The following is a 19,495-nucleotide window of genomic DNA, read 5'->3' as shown; positions in this document are numbered from 1 at the left end:
CCCTTCTCTCTAGCGGCACTGTACGGCCGCTGTAAATGCACACAGCTATTTGCCATCACTTGAGCTAGCACTGCACTGCACTCTCCCCATGCCCTGGTTTCAGCCCAGACAGTGCCAATTGCACACTGATGTTCGGTTGCTTTGAGTGATAGGTGCTCAGCGGGACAGACCTATTGCCGTGATGTCATGAGGCAGAGCATGGCCACAAGGCAGGACTGCAGGGTGCAGTCTGGAATAGAGCATTAAAAAAAGATTACTTTCTGACTTTCTTGCAGTCCAATGCCACAAAATGTTTAGAATCATAGAACCTTTTGAGATGGAAGGGACCCTTAAAGGTTGTCTTGTCAAATCCTCCTACAGGGAGATAAACAGGGACAACCACAGCTAGGCTAGCTTGCTCAGACCCTTGTCCAACCTGGCCATGAAAGCCTCCAGGGATGAGGCATCCACCACATCTCAGGACAATCTGTTCCAGTGTCTCATTACCCTCAGTAAAAGACTTCTTCCTCATATCCAACCCTAAATCTCCCTTCTTTAAGTCTGAAACAATTTCCCCTTTTCCTATCACAACAGACCCTACTAAGGAGTAAGTTAGTAAGAATCCCCTTCTTTCCAGAATCTCCCCTTTAGGTACTGCAAGGCTCATCTCTCAGGTCACCTCAGAGCTTTTTCTTCTCCATGCTAAAAATGTCATGGAGTACCTGAAACTTCTATTGTCCATTATTAACAATCTGCCTCTACTGCTCACTAGGTGGAGGGTACATCCTCCACTTGTAGAAGCCTTTCTTATTCTTCTTTGCACCCCTTGCTAAGACCAGTTTCAGCTGGACATTGGCCGCCTCCTTGATTCCATCCCTACACAACCTAGCAGTATTCCTATACTCCTCCTTTGTTACCATTTCCTGTTTTGCTGTCTGTGCGTTTTCTTCTTGTTCTCCACTTTGACCAGCGGTTCTTAGTTCGGCAGTGCTGGTCTCTTGTCATAGAATCATAGAATCACAAGGTTGGAAAGGACCTACAAGATCATCTAGTCCAACCGTCCTCCCTTTACCATATGTCACGGAGTTCTCTCTAGAGCTCACTCCGGGACAGTGGGAACAAACCCGGGGGAGCAGGAACAAAAGTCCCCCCCCCTTTTCTCTAGCGGCACTGTACGGCACAGCGCGGTGCGGCGCGGCCCGGCCACGTGCGTTTCGGGAGAGGGGAAGGGGAAGGGAGATTGCGATTAGGTCTAACAAAAAATGAAGGAGAAAAAAAGGTGATCTGAGAACGAACGGCAGTTTAATAACCTAATAACGCTAAACAACAACAAGAGAGTTTCAACAAAGAGAATACCAAGTCTCCAATCTCACCGATGGAGCTGTGGAAGGCAGGAACCTCCGACCGCGTTGTCTCCTCGCAGGGAGCCGGGGCCACCAACCCCGTCCCCTTCCCCACTTCCCCTCCGGTGCCCCTCCCCACACGCCCATTTAAGGCAGTCCACAGAAAAAAAAAACTTGTCCCCTTTACTCCCATTATGAGGCATGGTGTTCTGATGTGGAATACCAACACCAACCAAATTGCAAAACCAAAACATTCCACCCCTTATTACACATCACCACATCATGCCTAACTTTTATCAACATATAAACAGAACAGTAGTTAACATGCATTACATATGTACATACAGATATATATATATATATACACACATGGAATCACAGGCTGCACTCTCCCAGCATCAAATTTCCCTGTGGCACACACTGAACATCCCCATCCTTCTGCATCACCCACCAGGTGCACCCAGGTCCCTGTGCAAAGACAGTTCCGCGGAGGGGCCTCCCTTTTCCAGAGGCTGGGAGGACCCAAACCGCTTTTCCCAGCATATTCTTTACATGCACCACAGGAACCTTGTCTCCCTCCACGGTACGCAGGGAGTTGGACTGTGTAGGGCCGTCTCGGTTGGCTGATCCTCGGGTGTTTACCAGCCAGGTGGCTTCTGCTAGATGTTTCTCCCAGTTCTTAAATGTTCCACCACCCACCGCTTTCAGCGTGGTTTTCAGCAAACCGTTGTGGCGCTCAATCTTACCAGCAGCTGGTGCGTGATAGGGGATGTGATAGATCCACTCGATGCCATGTTCTTTGGCCCAGGTACTCACCAGTGAATTTTTGAAATGAGTCCCATTGTCTGATTTGATCCTCTCTGGGGTGCCATGTCACCACAGGATTTGCGTCTCTAGGCCTAATATGGTATTTCTGGCAGTGGCATGGGGCACCGCATATGTCTCAAGCCACCCGGTGGTTACCTCCACCATGGTGAGTACATTATGCTTACCATTACGAGTCTTTGGCAGGGTGATATAATCAATCTGCCATGCCTCCCCATATTTATACTTTTCCCATCGCCCTTCCCCCCAGAGAGGTCTCATCCTCTTGGCCTGTTTGATCATGGCACAGGTGTCACAATCATGGATGATCTGCGCAATAGCGTCCATAGTTATGTCCAACCCTCGGTCTCTAGCCCACTTATGTGTTCCATCTCTGCCTTGATGGCCTGAGATCTCATGGGCCCACCGAGCTAGGAATAACTCTCCCTTATTCTGCCAGTCCAGGTCTATCTGGGCCACCTCAATTCTGGCAGCTCGATCTACCTGGTGGTTATTTTGTTGCTCCTCTGTCGCTCGACTCTTGGGCACGTGGGCATCTACATGACGCACCTTTAGGACCATGTTCTTTATTCGGGCAGCAATGTTCTTCCATAGTTCAGCGGCCCAAACAGGTTTACCCTTCCACTGCCAGTTGTTTTGCTCCCATTGCTGCAACCACCCCCATAAGGCATTGGCCACCATCCATGAGTCAGTATAGAGGTAAAGCACTGGCCATTTCTCCCGCTCAGCAATGTCTCGGGCCAGCTGGACAGCCTTTACCTCCGCAAATTGACTCGATTCTCCTCTTCCTTCTGTGGCCTCTGCAACTTGTCGTGTGGGGCTCCACACAGCAGCCTTCCATCTGCGATGTTTCCCAACAATGCGGCACGATCCATCAGTGAACAGGGCGAACTTCTTTTCGTTGTCCGGAAGTTCATTGTATGGTGGAGCCTCTTTGGCACGTGACACCTCTTCTGCTGGGGGTGCTTCAAACTTTTTACCTTCGGGCCAGTCCATGATCACTTCTAGGATCCCTGGACGGCTGAGGTTCCCCATCCGGGCCCGCTGTGTGATTAGTGCAACCCACTTACTCCATGTGGCATCTGTGGCATGGTGAGTGGAGGGAACCTGCCCTTTAAACATCCAATTCAGCTCTGGAAGTCGAGGTGCCAGGAGAAGCTGTGTTTCGGTGCCAATTACCTCAGAGGCAGCCCGGACCCCTTCATATGCGGCTAAGATCTCCTTCTCAGTTGGAGTGTAGCCCTCTTCCGACCCCCTGTATGCTCTACTCCAGAATCCTAGGGGTCGGCCTCAAGTCTCATCTGAGGTTCTCTGCCACAAGCTCCAAGTGGGACCTTTCTCCCCAGCAGCTGTGTAAAGGATGTTCTTCACATCCTGTCCCATCCGTACTGGCCCCAGGGCCACAGCACGGGCTATCTCTTGCTTGATTTGCTCAAAGGCCTGCTGCTGTTCAGGGTCCCACACGAAGTTATTCTTCTTTCGGGTCACCTGATAGAGGGGGCTCACAATGAGGCTATAATTTGGGATGTGCATCCTCCAGAAGCCTACTACACCCAGGAAGGACTGTGTCTCTTTTTTGTCAGTGGGCGCAGACATTGCAGTAATTTTGTTGATCATGTCTGTTGGGATGTGGCGACGCCCATCTTGCCATTTCACCCCTAGAAACTGGATTTCTTGGGCAGGGCCCTTCACTTTGTCTCGCTTAATTGCGAAACCAGCAGACAGGAGGATTTGGATTATCCATTCTCCTTTTTTAAAAACCTCTGTCGCTGTATCACCCCACACAACAATATCATCTATGTACTGCAGGTGCTCTGGAGCACCGCCCTGTTCCAACATGCCTTGGATCAGCCCATGGCAGATGGTCGGGCTGTGTTTCCACCCCTGGGGCAAACGGTTCCAAGTGTACTGAACACTCCTCCAAGTAAAGGCAAACTGTGGCCTACACTCTGTGGCCAAAGGGACAGAGAAGAATGCATTGGCAATATCAATGGCGGCATACCATTTTGCCTCTTTCGATTCCAGTTCATACTGGAGTTCCAACATGTCTGGCACTGCAGCACTCAATGGGGGTGTGACCTCATTAAGGCCACGATAGTCCACCGTCAGCCTCCATTCTCCACTGGCTTTGCGCACTGGCCATATGGGGCTATTGAAAGGTGAATGGGTCTTACTAATTACTCCCTGACTTTCTAGTTGTTGAATGAGCTTATGGATAGGGAGCAAGGAATCCCTATTAGTACGGTACTGTCATCTGTGTACTGTTCTCATGGCAATTGGTACCGGTTGTTCTTCCACCCATAGTAACCCCACAGCAGATGGTCCCCTGATAGGCCAGGCAAATCAGACAGCTGCTTAATGTTGTCTGTTTCTATAGCAGCTATTCCAAAAGCCCATCTGTATCCTTTGGGGTCCTTAAAATGTCCCCTTTTTAGATAATCTATTCCAAGTATGCATGGAGCCCCCTGGCCAGTCACTATATGATGTTTCTGCCAGTCTCTACCAGTGAGGCTCATCTCGGCCTCCAACACAGATAGTTCCTGCGAACCCACAGTCACCCCATGTATATGTATCCGTTCTGTCCCTTTGAAACCTGAGGGTATCAGAGTGCACTGTGCACCGGTATCCACCAGTGCTTTATATTTTTGTGGTTCTGATGTGCCAGGCCACCGAATCCACACAGTCCAATACACTCTATTATCCCTCTCCCCCCCCTGTCTGAGGGCAGGGCCCCTCTATTGGTTGTCTGAAGCGGTAGAGGCAACCTCAGTAGTGGCTGACCTCTTTTGTAATTCTCTTACCTGTGCTCATAGTGCAAAATTGGGTTCGTCATGCCACTTCCTCATATCCTCTCCATGGTCACGCAGGTAGTTCCACATGGCACCACATGACATAGGCTCACTGCGGTCATTCACTCGGACAGGCAGGCGTTTGCGTCTGATTGGCTAAGACTGCCACAGGTTCACTGTGGTTCCTTGCCACAGACCAGTTCTTCTGCATGTTGTCTTGTTTTCTCTCCATTCGGTCCAGTCTATCCACCATTTGACAGATGGCTGTGATGGTGGCACGGTGTGGCAGTAGTGTGTTTTCGGTATTTTGCAGTGAAAGGATGAGCTCAAAAATTGCAGGTCTTCTATCCAGCTCATCACACCTGTTAAGAGTTCGTTAATAGTATACTGGAATACTTCCCTGGTGCTGACCGTATGAGTTTCTTGCATATTTCCGGAGTACCGCTCACCTTTTCTGGGTCATGGTAATCCTCTGGGTCCCCAGGGACAAACGTGGGATCAAACAGCATTTCTGCCACAGCCATTTCTCTCAGGTACTGGATACCTTCCTCAGCTGTACTCCATTTTTCCAGTACAGGCTCCAAATCACTTTTGAGAAGACAGGTTGCCTTTACAGCCGATAGCATCCTCTCCCAGAGAGTGGCGACTCCATCGAGACATCTTCTGATCCTTCTATCAATAGATGAGTCTCGAGCAATGTTTCCTAATTGACAAGCCTCATTGCAGCTTAGGGACATGCAGGCGGCCCCATTGTCCCAACACCGGAGCAGCCAAGTGACAAGGCGTTCACCTGGGAGTCGGGCAAACTCCCTTCTCGTACCTTGGATTTCAGTAATTTTCAGAGGTTTACGAATAAAGGAAGCAGTGACTTTTCCCTCATCATCACTATCCTCTCCGCATCTGTTAGTCTTCTGAGTTGCTTTTCTCAGTGGTTTTGGGGAGGGTCCCTTGCCTGGATCTTCCTCTACTTCCTCCGTCCGTTCCAGACGTGAGGACACACGTTCCCATCTCTGAACTGACACTGATTCTGGTGCTTCCTGTGGTTGGCTGGGATTAACTTGGCACCTTCCCCTTAGGGTTTGGATCTCATTCTCGAGACTCTCTATCTTCTTCATAAGCCGTACGTTCTGAGATCCCCCTGATCTCCCACCCTCACTCACCAGTTCTTTTAATCCCTCATTCAAAAGTTCTATTAATTTCCCAAGGTCCCTCTGGTGTTCAGGGGTGAGATTACCTGATACCGGGGGTCCCGATGCTTCTGGCCCTTTTCCTGAGTCTCTCTGCACTATTCTTTGCAAGTCTCTCTGCACTTTATAGTAAACTACTACAATTAGAGAGACTAACAACAGAGTATCCAATTTGACTCCCTAGTCATACTTAAGGAATTCAGAGCATTCGTGAGCCAGTTCAAGCAGTGTCTGTGATGTTCATTAGTCTGGAAGGGAGCCAGGCAGGTATCTCTATCCCTGCCAGCTGTCGGCTTAATATATCTACCCATATCCCCACCAACAGGATGTTCTGAAGCCAGGACCACAGGAACCCAGGGACTATCAGTCCTACATACAGGGCTGCTGAAAAAAAACACCTAATTACTGCCCAAAACATTGCCCAGAGCATTGCCCGCATTCTCCACCAAAAATGTCACGGAATTCTCTCTAGAGCTCACTCCAGGACAGTGGGAACAAACTTGGGGGAGCAGGAACAACAGTTCCCCCCTTCTCTCTAGTGGCACTGTACGGCACGGCATGGTGCGGCGCGGCCCGGCCACGTGCGTTTAGGAAGAGGGGAAGGGAAGGAAGATTGCGATTAGGTCTAACAAAAAATGAAGGAGAAAAAAAGGTGATCTGAGAACGATCGGCAGTTTAATAACGTAATAACGCTAAACAACAAGAGAGTTTCAACAAAGAGAATACCAAGTCCCCAATCTCACCGATGGAGCTGTGGAAGGCGGGAAGCTCCGACCACGTTGTCTCCTCGCAGGGAGCCGGGCCAGTAACCCTGTCCCCTTCCCCACTTCCCCTGTGGTGCCACTCCCCACACGCCCATTTAAGGCAGTCCACAGAAAAAAAAACTTGTCCCCTTTACTCCCATTATGAGGCATGGTGTTCTGATGTGGAATACCAACACCAACCAAATTGCAAAACCATAACACAAGTATATCGCATTTCAACAAATGCACAACTTTTTTGCACCTCCTGCATCTAACCACTTAACGTAGATGTTTATTTATTTGGTTTCATCTAGTTTCAACTTCCCCCAGCACAGGCACAGCCGCCAACCACTAGACCAGGCTGCCCAGGTCACATCCAGCCTGGCCTTGAATGCCAGCAGGGATGGGGCATCCACAATCACCTTGGGCAACCTGTTCCAGTGCGTCACCACTCTCTGTGTGGAAAGCTTTCTCTTAATCTCTAATGTAAACCTCCCCTGTCTCAGTTTCAAACTTGTCTTATCACCATCCACCCTCATAAACAGGCGCTCCCCCTCCTGTTTAAATGCTCTCTTCAAGTACTGGAAGACTGCAATTAGGTCTCTCTGGAGCCTTTTCTTCTCTAAGCTAAACAAGCCCAGTTCCCTCAACCTTTCCTCATTAGTCCAAACCCCTAGCCAAATAAGAACCAGAGCAGGGTGCCCAGGAATACATCCTGGCTTCTGAAGATTTCCAAGGAGAAGAACCCACAACCTCTGAGCAGCCCATGTCAGTGCTTTTTCACCTGCACAGCACTGAAGTGCTGCCTGGTGTTCAGATTAGATGTTAGGGGGAAAGTTTTCACTCAGACACTGAACAAGTTGCCCAGAGATGCTGCAGATGCCCCATCCCTGGAGGAGTTCAAGGACAGATTGTATGGGACCCTGGGCAGCCTGATCTGGTGGGTGGCCAAGATGCCCATAGCAGGAGTGTTGAAACAAGATAATCTTTATGGTTCTTTCCAACTCAAGACATTCCACAACTTAATAATCTTCTTGTCCCTACACTTCCTAGTACACATGTCTCTCTTACACTGTAATTCTGTCCAGGCAGTTATTAAGATGGAAAGATAAAAAGTAGGTCAAATTTGGTTTCCTTCTGGCAAAAGGAGACCTTTTTGCAAGAGGATCTTTGTCACATTCTCCCAACACGAGCACCGCACTCCTTGCCCCTACCACACTGATGCATTTTCTCAAATCTAAGAGTGTAAGTGCAGAAAAATGAATTTTGCAGTTGTTTTTTCCCTTTCACACAGTCCCTTTTAGCAGTCAGCTCTTTCGACTGTTTTGTAGATACCCAAAAGCATTCAGAAAAGTGCAGTCTGCTTCTCTACCATAATTAAATCAAATTAACAAAATACAAAATGTTCTAGAACACACCAGTGAGCGTCAAAACAACTAATGGAATGGCTAGAATTTCCAAAAGAGGTCAGGTTATTTGGTAAAAAATATTCCAGTAAGTCATAATATGCAGTCATGTTTTTGTTTCACTACGCAAACCTTACCACATCTCTCAGGGTACTAAATTTAATTTGTACTGCAAGATTAGTATTACATTTAGTCCAGTCTTTCCCATTGAGGATCACTTAAAGGGCTGGCATGGTAAAACACAACTGAACTCTCTTCCTCGCAGTCCCCCTTAGCACCCCTGCTGCCACCCACCCTGGAAACAATGTCAAGCACTTGTTACTCCTTTATTCACCTCCCTCAAATAACGTTACCGCTGGATTTTTTGTGAATGTGTTTATATAAAGTAGTATGTTATGAGGCTGACTGGTACATGACTTCTCACCTTTTTTTTATTCCACCCTGATGCTAATACACTTCTGATGTTTCCTTAACTCTCTGCCAGAAACTGCAAGGAGTGACTCATGTATGACACTCCTCAATTCAGCAAGTGCTGTTTCAATGCCACTCAACCATGTGTAACATTAACAGATTGAGAAATACAGCACATATGTTTCTTTCTAAAATACTACAACTATCTGTGAACTGCCACATTAACCTCTCTATACAGACAATATAAAATGTAGATTCTGAATCTGAGGCACCAGATGAAACAAAGCTATCTGGAAATCTGGGGCTGTTCTGCCACCCTAACAATTACAAACACATCTCGATTCAAAATACTGCAATTTGAAGTTAAACATTTCAAAGAGATGAATCTATATTGAAGCTTGGTTATAATAAAACTAACAGTTATTTAACGCTTCTGGACAGGAAAATATTATAAAGCCTTTTTAACATTTGATATCAGCTGCAAGTGAAAATAAAACCAAACAAAACCTAGTCTTGAAAATACACACTCAGGGCAGCATATGAGGAAGTGACAGAATAAGCATAACTTATCTGTATTTAATCTGGAAGTTCAGCATCCTGCACTAATGGACAGGAGAAGTCTTGTATTCCAATTGCTCCAATAAGGACTGCCAGCATTCAGTGTTTTTGAAGGCAGACTTAGAAACACTCTTTTACTTTCATTGACTCACAGAATGGTTGAAGTTAGAAAGAAACCCTGGAAACCATCTTGTCCAATCTCCCTTCTCAAGCTTGGCTACCTAGATATAGCTGCCCACAAACATGTTCTTCTGAATGATGACTTGAGAATATTTCCAGGAGTGGAAACTCCACAGCTCCCAAGGAAAACATATTCCAGCATCTGAGAACACCCACAGCAAGCTGGGTTGTTTTTATGCTTAAACATAATTTCCTCTGTTTCAGCCTTTGTTCATTGTATCCTGTCTTGTTACTGGACACTACCAAAAACAGCCTGGCTCTGTTTTTCTTACAAGCCCCCTTCAGGTATTAGGTCACCCTAACAACAAGATCTACCCCCTGAGCACTCTCTAGGGGTCCCACCTCTTTCAGCCTTTCCTCCTACAGAAAGCACCCCAGTCCCTTATTCATCTTAGGGGCTTTTGTTGGTCTCTCTCCAAATAAATTGTCTTATGTAAAGGAGGGCCCAGATCTGAATACAAATTCAAGCTGCAGGTTTTCCAGAGAGAAACTGTCACTCTGAAGCTGCTGGCAATGTTTGTCTTCAGGCAGCCTAAGATACCATTATTCATCCTTGCAGCAAAGGCACATGGCTGCTTCATGTTTAGCTTGTGTAGATCTATCAGGACACCAAGGTGCCCTGCTGCTGAGATGTTCTCCAGCTTAGTTGCCCTCAGCATATACTGGTGCATGAGGTTATCACTCCCCAGGTAAAAGACGCTGCACTTCACTGAGCTTTGCCTCTACTCATTTCTTCAGCCTGTCAAGGTCCCCATCTCTGCCATATCAGCCCCTTCTTCCAGTTCTGACTCAGAGAACTTGCTGAGGGTACACTGTACTCCATTACACAGACCATAAATGAAGATGCTGAACAGGATGGGACACACTACTGAACCTTGCACTACAAAGCTAACGCCCTTCAACTAGACTTTATACTACTCTGGTCAACACTCTCCAGGTATGGCCTTTCAGTCATCTTTCAATCCAGCTTGTTGACTGTTCATCCAGTCCATACTTCATCAGTTTATCTATGAAGATTTTATGTAAATCTGTGTCAAGAGTCATACTGGAGTTCAGATAGATAATATCCACTGTTCTTCCCTCATCTATCTGGCCAGTCATTTCAGCATGAAAGGTTATCAAATTGGTCAAGCATGCCTTTGCAACCAGTTCTGGAGTCCCCAATTGAAGGAGTACACTGAACTGATGGCCATGAAGATGACCAGAGGGCTGAAGGACCTCCCCTACAGGGGCAGGCTGAGTGAATTGGGGCTCTTCTGCCTGAAGAAGAGAAGGCTCTTACAGAGGCCTTCCAGTATCTGAAGGGGGCCTACAGAAAAGCTGGGAAGGGACTTTTTATATGGGCAGATAGCAACAGGATGAGGGGAAATATTTTTAACTGGAAGAGGGTACATTTAGACTAAATATTAGGAAGAAATGCTTTACTGTGAGGGTGGTGAGAACAGGTTGCCCAGTGAGGATGTGGATACATCCCGCTTAAGGCATTCAAGGCCAGGCTGGATGAAGCTTTGAGCAACCTGGTCTAGAGGGAGGTGACTCTGCAGCGGGGTTGGAACCAGATGGGCTTAAAGTTCCCTTTCAACCCAAACCATTCTATGACTTTTTCCTCTTGCTGAAAATCCATGCTGACTTGTCCTGATGATTTTCCCACCTTCCTGAACTCAAGCTTCATTTGTTTTCAGTATTCCACATTCTGATAAGGTGTTTACATATAGAAACTGAACATAATTTCCCCCCCTTTAGGGAATTACTGATGCCCTCCCAAACCTCCACTAGTTTTGCACATTTTATAGACAAATTCCTCATTAGTACAGTATCTAAGTCATAGTTTCAAGCACCTCGCTATTTTAGTTCTATAAAAACAGCAATCAATTTTTCCCCAACATTAATTTAGCTAAGTTGGAGCTATAGCCAAAGCTACTGTAAATCCATTTTGAGTACAAAATACGCCAAGGGATAACATATTATAGCTTGTAAATCTTGCCTTTTTATATTCTAAATTAATGCTTTTCTGATATCTGTAACTTTATTTTATTTAATTCCTAGCCATATTTAAAGAAAGGTGTCTTTGTATTTGAAATAACTCTTTTACTTTGTATTGCAAATTGCATGCACAGATAGTAAATTATTACATATATGGATATATGGAATATTATGCATATTTTGTAAATCAATCTAGCTTCAATGATTTGGTAACTTAATGAGCTGACTGCTGAACACGTACAATCCCTTTTTTGGTGACCTAAACATTACTTAACATGTTTTAAATTCTTCAAATGTCTTATGTATTTGTATCATAAGGGGAAGGAAAAACTTTCAGCTCCTAAGGTGACATTCAATTTACATAGTTCAAGTCAGCCTAAATAAAATTTTAATACTGTAACCAGCAATACAAAAAAATGCTGTCAGGAAGAAATAGTTGAGACTTAGTATTTTACTGTATGTAATAACACCTTGATTACTTTAAAATTTATACCAGTAACAAATGCAGCAAGTAATCTAGCTGTGTGTTACTGCTTTCTTCAGAAGTTTGAAGCAGGTGAATTAACAAGGTAGCGTAACAGCAATGTGAGTATATTGGAAAACTACCATGTCACAGCAGATCATCGTTCTTCTTGATGTGTAGAAGAACATTTTTGAGAGAACGTTCACTTCATTTGAGAAACTATTCTTTTCCCCCCAAAAAATGAAATATAACAAGTGTGTACTACCTTGTCACTTTACAGCTTGACTCGATCAGCTCATTTTCAATATCCAGCAGACCAGAAGACAGATTGTACTCCAAAGGGGAAGCCATTCTTTTTAAACGCAGTAAGCCAACACAGAACTTGGCTCCCATTTCCTCCAGTTCTCTTGTCCCTATTTGCAAACCCTAATTTAAAAATAAGATTTAAAAATAGATACCTGCAGATGAACGCACACATACAGCAAAATAACTATTTATGATACATTTAAGAACTGTAGTATAAACACTTAGCAAGAAACAAACAGAACAAAGGATAACAAATTGAGTCTCCTCAGGGAGAACAGCCCTTCCTGAACACTACCATATTTCTTCAGAGCCTCCCATTTAACATTTCTAGCACATCAATATTCATAGAACATCACAGCACTAAGAGGAGAGATCAGAGATCATGTCCAAATTTAAAAGTCTAAATTATTTATAAAACTTGAGACAGAATTTTAAAAAAAGAATTTTAAACACTAAGTTGTTAAATGCAAGATTCTTCAGGAAGTCCTTTAAAAATGAATAAATTCAAACGGCGTCTGTGAGCAATTTCATCAATATGTTTAAAGAAATAAATTAGACAATTCAAAACAATACTATTACTCCTTTACATGATCAAGTCTCTCTTCTCCTATAAGATAGGTTTACATAATTTAATTGTGAAAGAATTTATTCAGACATTTAGTAACTAAAAAGAATCCAAAGTCATAGTTTATTTCTAACTGGAATGAGATAGCCAGTCAAGAATGAAAAGTATCTAAGAAGTAGAAGTCATGTATTTTTCCCCAATATTACATAAATGACAAATTCTCCCATCAGATTACATACACTCAATTTGGTGAGCAGTGAATTATGCAAGGAAGAGTACCTCTGAAATCAACTCTTTTATGAAAAGAGAATGATACTACAGAGTGGCCTTCAGCACTCTGAATTAGTCACTAACTAACCAAGTACACAACAACAGATTAAGCGTCACAATCTCACTCCGTCTTCCCTCTGCATCTTCTTTATCTCAGGAGCATTAGTTTGTATCTTCTAATCCTTTCAAGGAAAAAGATAGTTCAAAAGATGCTTTGGCAAAATAAGCACAAGAGCAGAAGAACCAGGAACCAGTGACAAGCTAAGCTGTCCAGCAGAAAAATGTATTAAAGGCAAAGAACAGAGTATATTTTTTTCCTAAAAGCTAGAACAGGCACACACACACAAGCTTTGCACACTGCCACACTGATACTATACTATAAAATGCAAGGTTCAAAAAAATTGTATTTCTAATTGTTAGGTTCTAAACATTCTTCATGTACTTCTGCTTTGAACAATTGCAAACTTTAAAAAAGGAAAAGTTGACTTAACTTTTCCTGTAGCTTCTCTTTTTATCAGTAGTTTTCATAAACAAAGTGCTTTTTACTAGCAAGAAAACTAAAGCAATACTATAAATTGTCGTCCTCCAGTCAAATGGTAAAGAAACCTGAAAGCAGTGAATAAGAGTTGGATACCAAGTATTATTGTTAATAGTAATACTACTTACCTCTTTTATAATGCTTTTGTGCTGTAGGTTTCAAAGCACTTTATAAATAAAGGAAGAATTATCCTCATTTTACTGATGGAGAAATGGAGGCAGAGAGGGTTGAAGCGATTTGCACAGTGTCTCACAGCATGTCACTGACCCCGCTGGGAACAGAAATCAGTTCTCCTCACTCTCAATGCAGAACCTTATCCACAGAGGCCAAATTTTTGTTTTTGTTTTGTATTTGTTTGCACGTCAGTAACATTCGAAGACCCCAATCATAGTCGGGGCTCCACTACGCTAATCACAGGAAGACACAGTCCCTGCCCCAAAGAGATTAAAATAACATTAAGGACAAGAGGCAACAAGTATGCAGAAGAGGAAGGAGAAGGGTAACAGTAATCTCACTGTTACACAGATTACTAATGTGTACAACTTGATGTTCAGAAACTTTTCCAATCATTGTCTATCTGTTGCCAAAGAATGCACAGTTAGTTGGCAGGCTCCTTATAGGCAATATAAGAGGAGTGACTCCGAGTTGAAGAAGGACAAGAGCACAGTATGAAATAAAGTGCAAAGACAATTGTTAGAAAGATAAATAGCGTGTGCGTGTTTCATGGCTGCTATTTTCAGAACAATAGAAACAGGATATAACTAAGAGACCTAAAATGGATTAGATGAGAGATATGTATCTGTGAAGCACTTGTACAGCAATTTGTACTGCGGTAGAAGCCTAAGCCAGAGTCTGGATTTGCTTTTTGTCATTTCTTTGAGTAACGGAGAATGCAATGACAGAGCTGCCAAAAATAAAACTTCTTAATCCGTTCTTGATGTTCCATCAGACAATTCTCTATTCCCATGAAATGAGGTACACAAAGTTTGTTTCGGGAAATGATAAACAATTGCACTAAGGACCTGAGACGAAGTTCATTTTCTCTGAAGCCTTGTTGATTCTCTTCTTAATCTTATGAATACACTTGACTACTACTCTACCACCTTCAACTGTGGCCTAACAATGAGCCTTAAGTGTTACAAACACTGCTTTTAAGCACAAGCTTAGCCACCCCAAGGTAGATTTTTTTTAATTCACATATAATTTCATTCTTCTTTCTTTCTTAATGTTTTACATAGTTGTCATCCTTTTAGACAGTAGTATTTCATACCGCCAGTTGAAGTCTTTGTTACTAGGTATATCATGCAAATGCCTTCATCTGACTAGCTCTTCACAACAATGAATTCTGATGCATGGGGACAAAGATGCAAAAAAGACTTCCATATTAAGTTGAGAAGTATCTTCCTGTAATACATATTTAAAAGACTGAAAACAAAGACTAAGACTTGGAGAAGTCATGTGGACAGTAAAACTTTATATTTTTCTTTTTGTTCAGTAGAGACTATGAAGATCTGATCATTTTTGAGAACTGAAAAGCCTAGAGATAGAAGGATCACAGTAACTTAGTTCTCTTCTGTGCATCATAGAATTTCCAAATGGCAAAGCCTTCTCAGTGCAGTTAAAAATTAAGTCATACTACCAAACTTATTACTTTCCAAACATGAAAGGCATGGATTTCCTAATTCAGTTAATGTTCAGCTTTCATGTTATTTGAATTACTGAAGAAATTCTCCCTTTATCTAGCATCTTTATTATCTGTATGTCTCTGAGCACTGTCTCATCTCAACTTTTGGCTTTGCATATTGAATCAGAGATGATCAGGCCATATTTGCAGCAGTAACTCTCACTGTGTTACAAGAACAACACACAAGCAGCTGAAGCAAGATTGCTCCCAGAGAAAACTGTCACAGATGATCCTAAATTCAGGTAAGAACTTCAGCTGAACAGCCTGTTTCCTTCCAAACTGGAAACAGCCTGGTATCACCACTGAGGAAAACGAAACTTTTTTTTTTTTTTAATAAAAAGATTTGATATCCATCTTTGTCAGAGACTCACCATTTCTTTTCAAAAGAACATAATTTTTGAGTAATCTTCATGGCTTGATAAAATTCTGTGATAACAGAAAGCCAGAAGAAAAGTTCTTCAAACTTTTACACCGTACATGATTTGTCAGACTGGAACTTCCACATCCCTCTGGGTGGCAAGCAGGTGGGAATTTCTACAGTTTTAACTCCTTCTGTGTTTTGAAATAACATATTATGAAACATGTCAACCAATTTATACCATGCGTTCATTCACAGAGATGTTGACCTTACTCTCTCCACAGGAAAAAAAAATAAAAAAATAAAAAATAAAAAAATCCCAGTCTCTTCATCTCTTCTAAGAAATGTTGCTTTTCTCATTCTGTCTAGCAGCTTTGGCTTTTCTGATATATTTCTTTAATAAACCAGAACAGTATCATGGTCAATGAAAAATATGAAGGTGGTTCTTGTATGTTCAACAGATGAAGAAACTGTTTGATTCCAAATGAACTAAGTGATAGAAGAGCAATTTAATCACATCAACTTGTTTATCACAAGAGAGGAGGATCTTCCCAACTGAGTAAGCGATTTTCCATGGAATACAATCATTTTTTCCTCCCTTACAGAAGAAGGGCTTTGCAGTCTAAACATCTTAAAAGTTTGCCCATAAGGTATCTCAGTTCATCTTTCTTATGAACTTTCTATTGCAAGGTTGCAAAGGCCATGAATGTTGATGCTTGTAAGAATATTCCAGAGGTTTCAAAGTTGGATAGGTTGTTTTTTAAAGCTCCATAATGTTATTATCTGATGAACAACTGAAATGATGAAGGAATATTCTGATGATAACAGGAATGCTTCTATTGTTAATCAAGAAAATTAACTCACTCATTCAGTAGTTATAGATCTACTAAAATTCATGCCAAAATATCTGTCTTTCTGATGCCTGGAGAGATAAGTACAGGTATTGGAACATACATTAATATTCCTTGCCAAAACATTTTTTTTCCCCCTCTCTTGTCCTAACCTTACGGTTTCCTTTCTCGTCAAGCACATTATTTTTTATTTCGGGCCTTTTTTCTTAATTGGTAGTTCTTATCGCTATATTGAAGCAGAGGAAATCGTGACTTTTTCTCTGAACGTTCACCTCAAAAACTTTCTTCAATCTGTAGCTACATTTAACACAGTCACAGAAACTGAAGACATTATTTTCAGGTTCTTTATTTCTCTTTATTTGTTGCTTTCCTAGAAAAGTTTTCCTTGCAAAGTAAGTTCTCTGCTAGTAAGAAACAACCACCAGGGTCACCTAGTGTTTCTCATGCATCCCTATTAATTCTTTTGAGGACACAACTTGAAGACAAGTTGCAATTTGAGAAGCTAAACAACTATGATGAGTTTACCTGAAGACAGATATTTAGTAGTGCCAGTGAATCAATATGAAACTGTTTTACATTATAAGCTTTCCATATGGAACCTCACTAAATTCTTGCTGAAGAACCATGAACTACCATGGTAAACTCTAAAATTGCTACATGTAAAGAAAATTCTTATTTTTCAATTGGTATTTATCACCATCCAATCTTAACAATCCACTAGAAAAAAGTGTTGTCTAAATTTTTTAATTACATCACAGTATCACAGTCTGGTGCGGGTTGGATGGGACCTTAGAGATCATCAAGTCCAACCCCTGGGATCTGAGCCTCTTGTGTAGCAGAGCGGCACTTCTACCACTTGCGCCACAGGGGGGATTTGAACCCGGGTCTCCAATGTTGCAAGCGGCATTCCTACCACTGCGCCACTGGAGGCGCCCATGCATTCATATGTGCTATAAGTAATAATTAAGAGCAAGCTTGTTATATCAGCCAATAAGCACAGCATAGAAATGATGGGTTTTTAGTGACAGAGACTGTTATGAAACCAGTTTAATTTCATTTTACATTAGAGTACACAAGAGATCTTAGAGGAGTTTTAAAAGTCTAAGGTGAACAAGCAAGCAAGCGGGTTTATAGAAAAAGATACCAATGCAAATGATAGAAATTATGAGCAAGAACAGTTTAGCTTACATACTTTCTTACCTTGTACTTGCCCTGGTCACAGCCACATAATGTGCTTTCCATTGTGTAGCTTCTCTGTACTCCTATCTCCCTCCAGACAACAACTCGTGCTGTTGACTCCTTGGACTTTTCCACCACAAAGCTGCAGCTGCCCATACAGAATGCTGGGGCAGTTTGACTCAAGATCTTTGGGAGTACCTGCAGGATAGTAATTTGAAAGAGATCTTGAGATCTTGATTATTTTATTTCATTTATGAAAGGGAGACAAAGCAAAATATTCAATTGCAGATTGCCATTAGAAAATTTAGCTGTAGTTAAGATTTAACAGACAAATAATAATATTGAACCAGCTGGAATTTTTTAAACTATACCATAGAATCACAGACTGGCTAGTGAAGGACCTTAAAGATTATCTAGTATCAACTCTCCATCTATCTAGTATCAACTCTTGCCATGGGCAAGGTTGCCACCCACTAGATCAGGCTGCTCAGGGCTCCATCCAATCTGGTCTTCAAGGATGGGGACACCCACAACTTCTCTGGACAACCTGTTCCTGTGCCTCACCCCACTCTGACTAAAGTATTTCCTCCTAATACCTAATTTTCAGTTTAAAATAATTCTCCCTTCTACTGTGTGTGCCCCGGTGGCGCAGTGGTAGGAATGCTGCTTTGCAACACCGGAGGCCCAGGTTCAAATCCCCCCTGTGGCGCAAGTGGTAGAAGTGCTGCTCTGCTACACAGGAGGCTCGAATCCCGGGGAATCCCCCTGATGATCTCTAAGGTCCCTTCCAACCCGCACGAGACTGTGACACTGATACTGTGATACCACGATTAAACAGTGTAAAAATTTGGTCCCCCTCCTGGTTATACACTCTTTTTCAGTACTGGAAAGCTGCTCTCTCCAGAGTCTTCTTTTCTCCAAGCTAAATAAGTCCATCTCCCTCAGCATATCTTCATAAGAGAGATGCTCCTGGTCTCTGATCGTGTTTGTGGCCTCCTCTCGATTTAATCCAACAGCTTCATGTCCTTCTTGTAGTGGGAGAGCCAGGCCTAGACTCAGTACTCCAGGTGGGATCTTGAAAGGGCAGAGCAGAGGGGGACAATCACCTGTATTGTAAAAACCACTTTGCTGGCCACTACTCTTTGGATGCAGCACAGAAGACAATTGACTTTTTGAGCTTCAAGTGCACACTGCTGGCTTATGTTCAGTTCTTCATCCACTAAAACCTCCAAGTCCTTCTCTGCAGGGCTGCTCTCAATGATTTCTTCTCCCAGTCTGTACAGCTATCTAAGATTGGCCAGACTCATTGCACTAGTCCTTGTTGAACCTCATAAGGTTCACACGGAACCTCTTATCAAGCCTCTCTAGGTCCCTTTGGATGCTATCCCCATCTTCTGTTGTATCAGCTGCACTGCTCAGAATCAGAGAATCAGACAATCATAGAATGGCTTGGGCTGGAAAGGACTCAAGGATCATGAAGCTCCCATCCACTACTGCATGCAGGGCCACCAACCTCCATATCTAATACTAGACCACGCTGCCCAGGGCCCCATCCAACTAGGCCTTGAACACCTCCAGAGATGGGGCATCCACAATCTCTCTGGGCAGCCTGTTCCAGAATCTCACCACTCTCTTAGAAAAGAACTTAAGGTTGGTCAGATTGGTCTCATTTGCAAATGTGCTGAGAGTACACTTGATCTCAATGTCTACATAACTAATTAAGGTGCTGAAGAGTACAGGACCCAAGACAGGCCCCTGGAAGACATCACTCTTCACTGGTCTCCACCTGGACATTGAGTGATTGACCACAACCCTCTGGCTGTGACCATCCAACCAATCCAATTGAATAGTCCAGCCTTCAAATCTGTATCTTTCCA

General features: G+C 43.1%; 1 protein-coding gene across 37 annotated transcripts in view; it reads right to left on the bottom strand.

Moving 5' to 3' along the window:
- AGTPBP1 (ATP/GTP binding carboxypeptidase 1) overlaps positions 1-19,495 on the bottom strand; it is an 83,245-nt gene that overhangs the window by 5,239 nt on the left and 58,511 nt on the right. For 30 of the 37 annotated variants that reach the window (XR_014939473.1, XR_014939474.1, XR_014939476.1 and 27 more), the window contains 2 exons: positions 17,640-17,816; positions 12,133-12,293 (listed from right to left, as the gene is read on the bottom strand). Coding sequence is in view for 28 of the 37 variants with exons in the window: in XM_085529129.1 (XP_085385255.1) it covers positions 12,133-12,293; positions 17,640-17,816 (338 nt within the window). In the remaining 9 variants the exon portion in view is untranslated. Of the gene's footprint in view, positions 1-4,948; positions 5,757-12,132; positions 12,294-13,674; positions 13,977-17,639; positions 17,817-18,264; positions 18,693-19,495 lie in introns of those variants that run through there. The other 7 variants (XR_014939471.1, XR_014939472.1, XR_014939469.1 and 4 more) reach the window with 6 other exon arrangements.

The sequence above is a fragment of the Coturnix japonica genome, chromosome Z, assembly GCF_054131305.1.
Source record: "Coturnix japonica strain WE chromosome Z, WE-NBRP24, whole genome shotgun sequence".
In the NCBI taxonomy this organism is placed as follows: domain Eukaryota; kingdom Metazoa; phylum Chordata; class Aves; order Galliformes; family Phasianidae; genus Coturnix; species Coturnix japonica.
The sequence above is the reverse complement of the archived record's forward strand: the minus strand, read 5'-3'. Positions and strand labels throughout refer to the sequence as shown.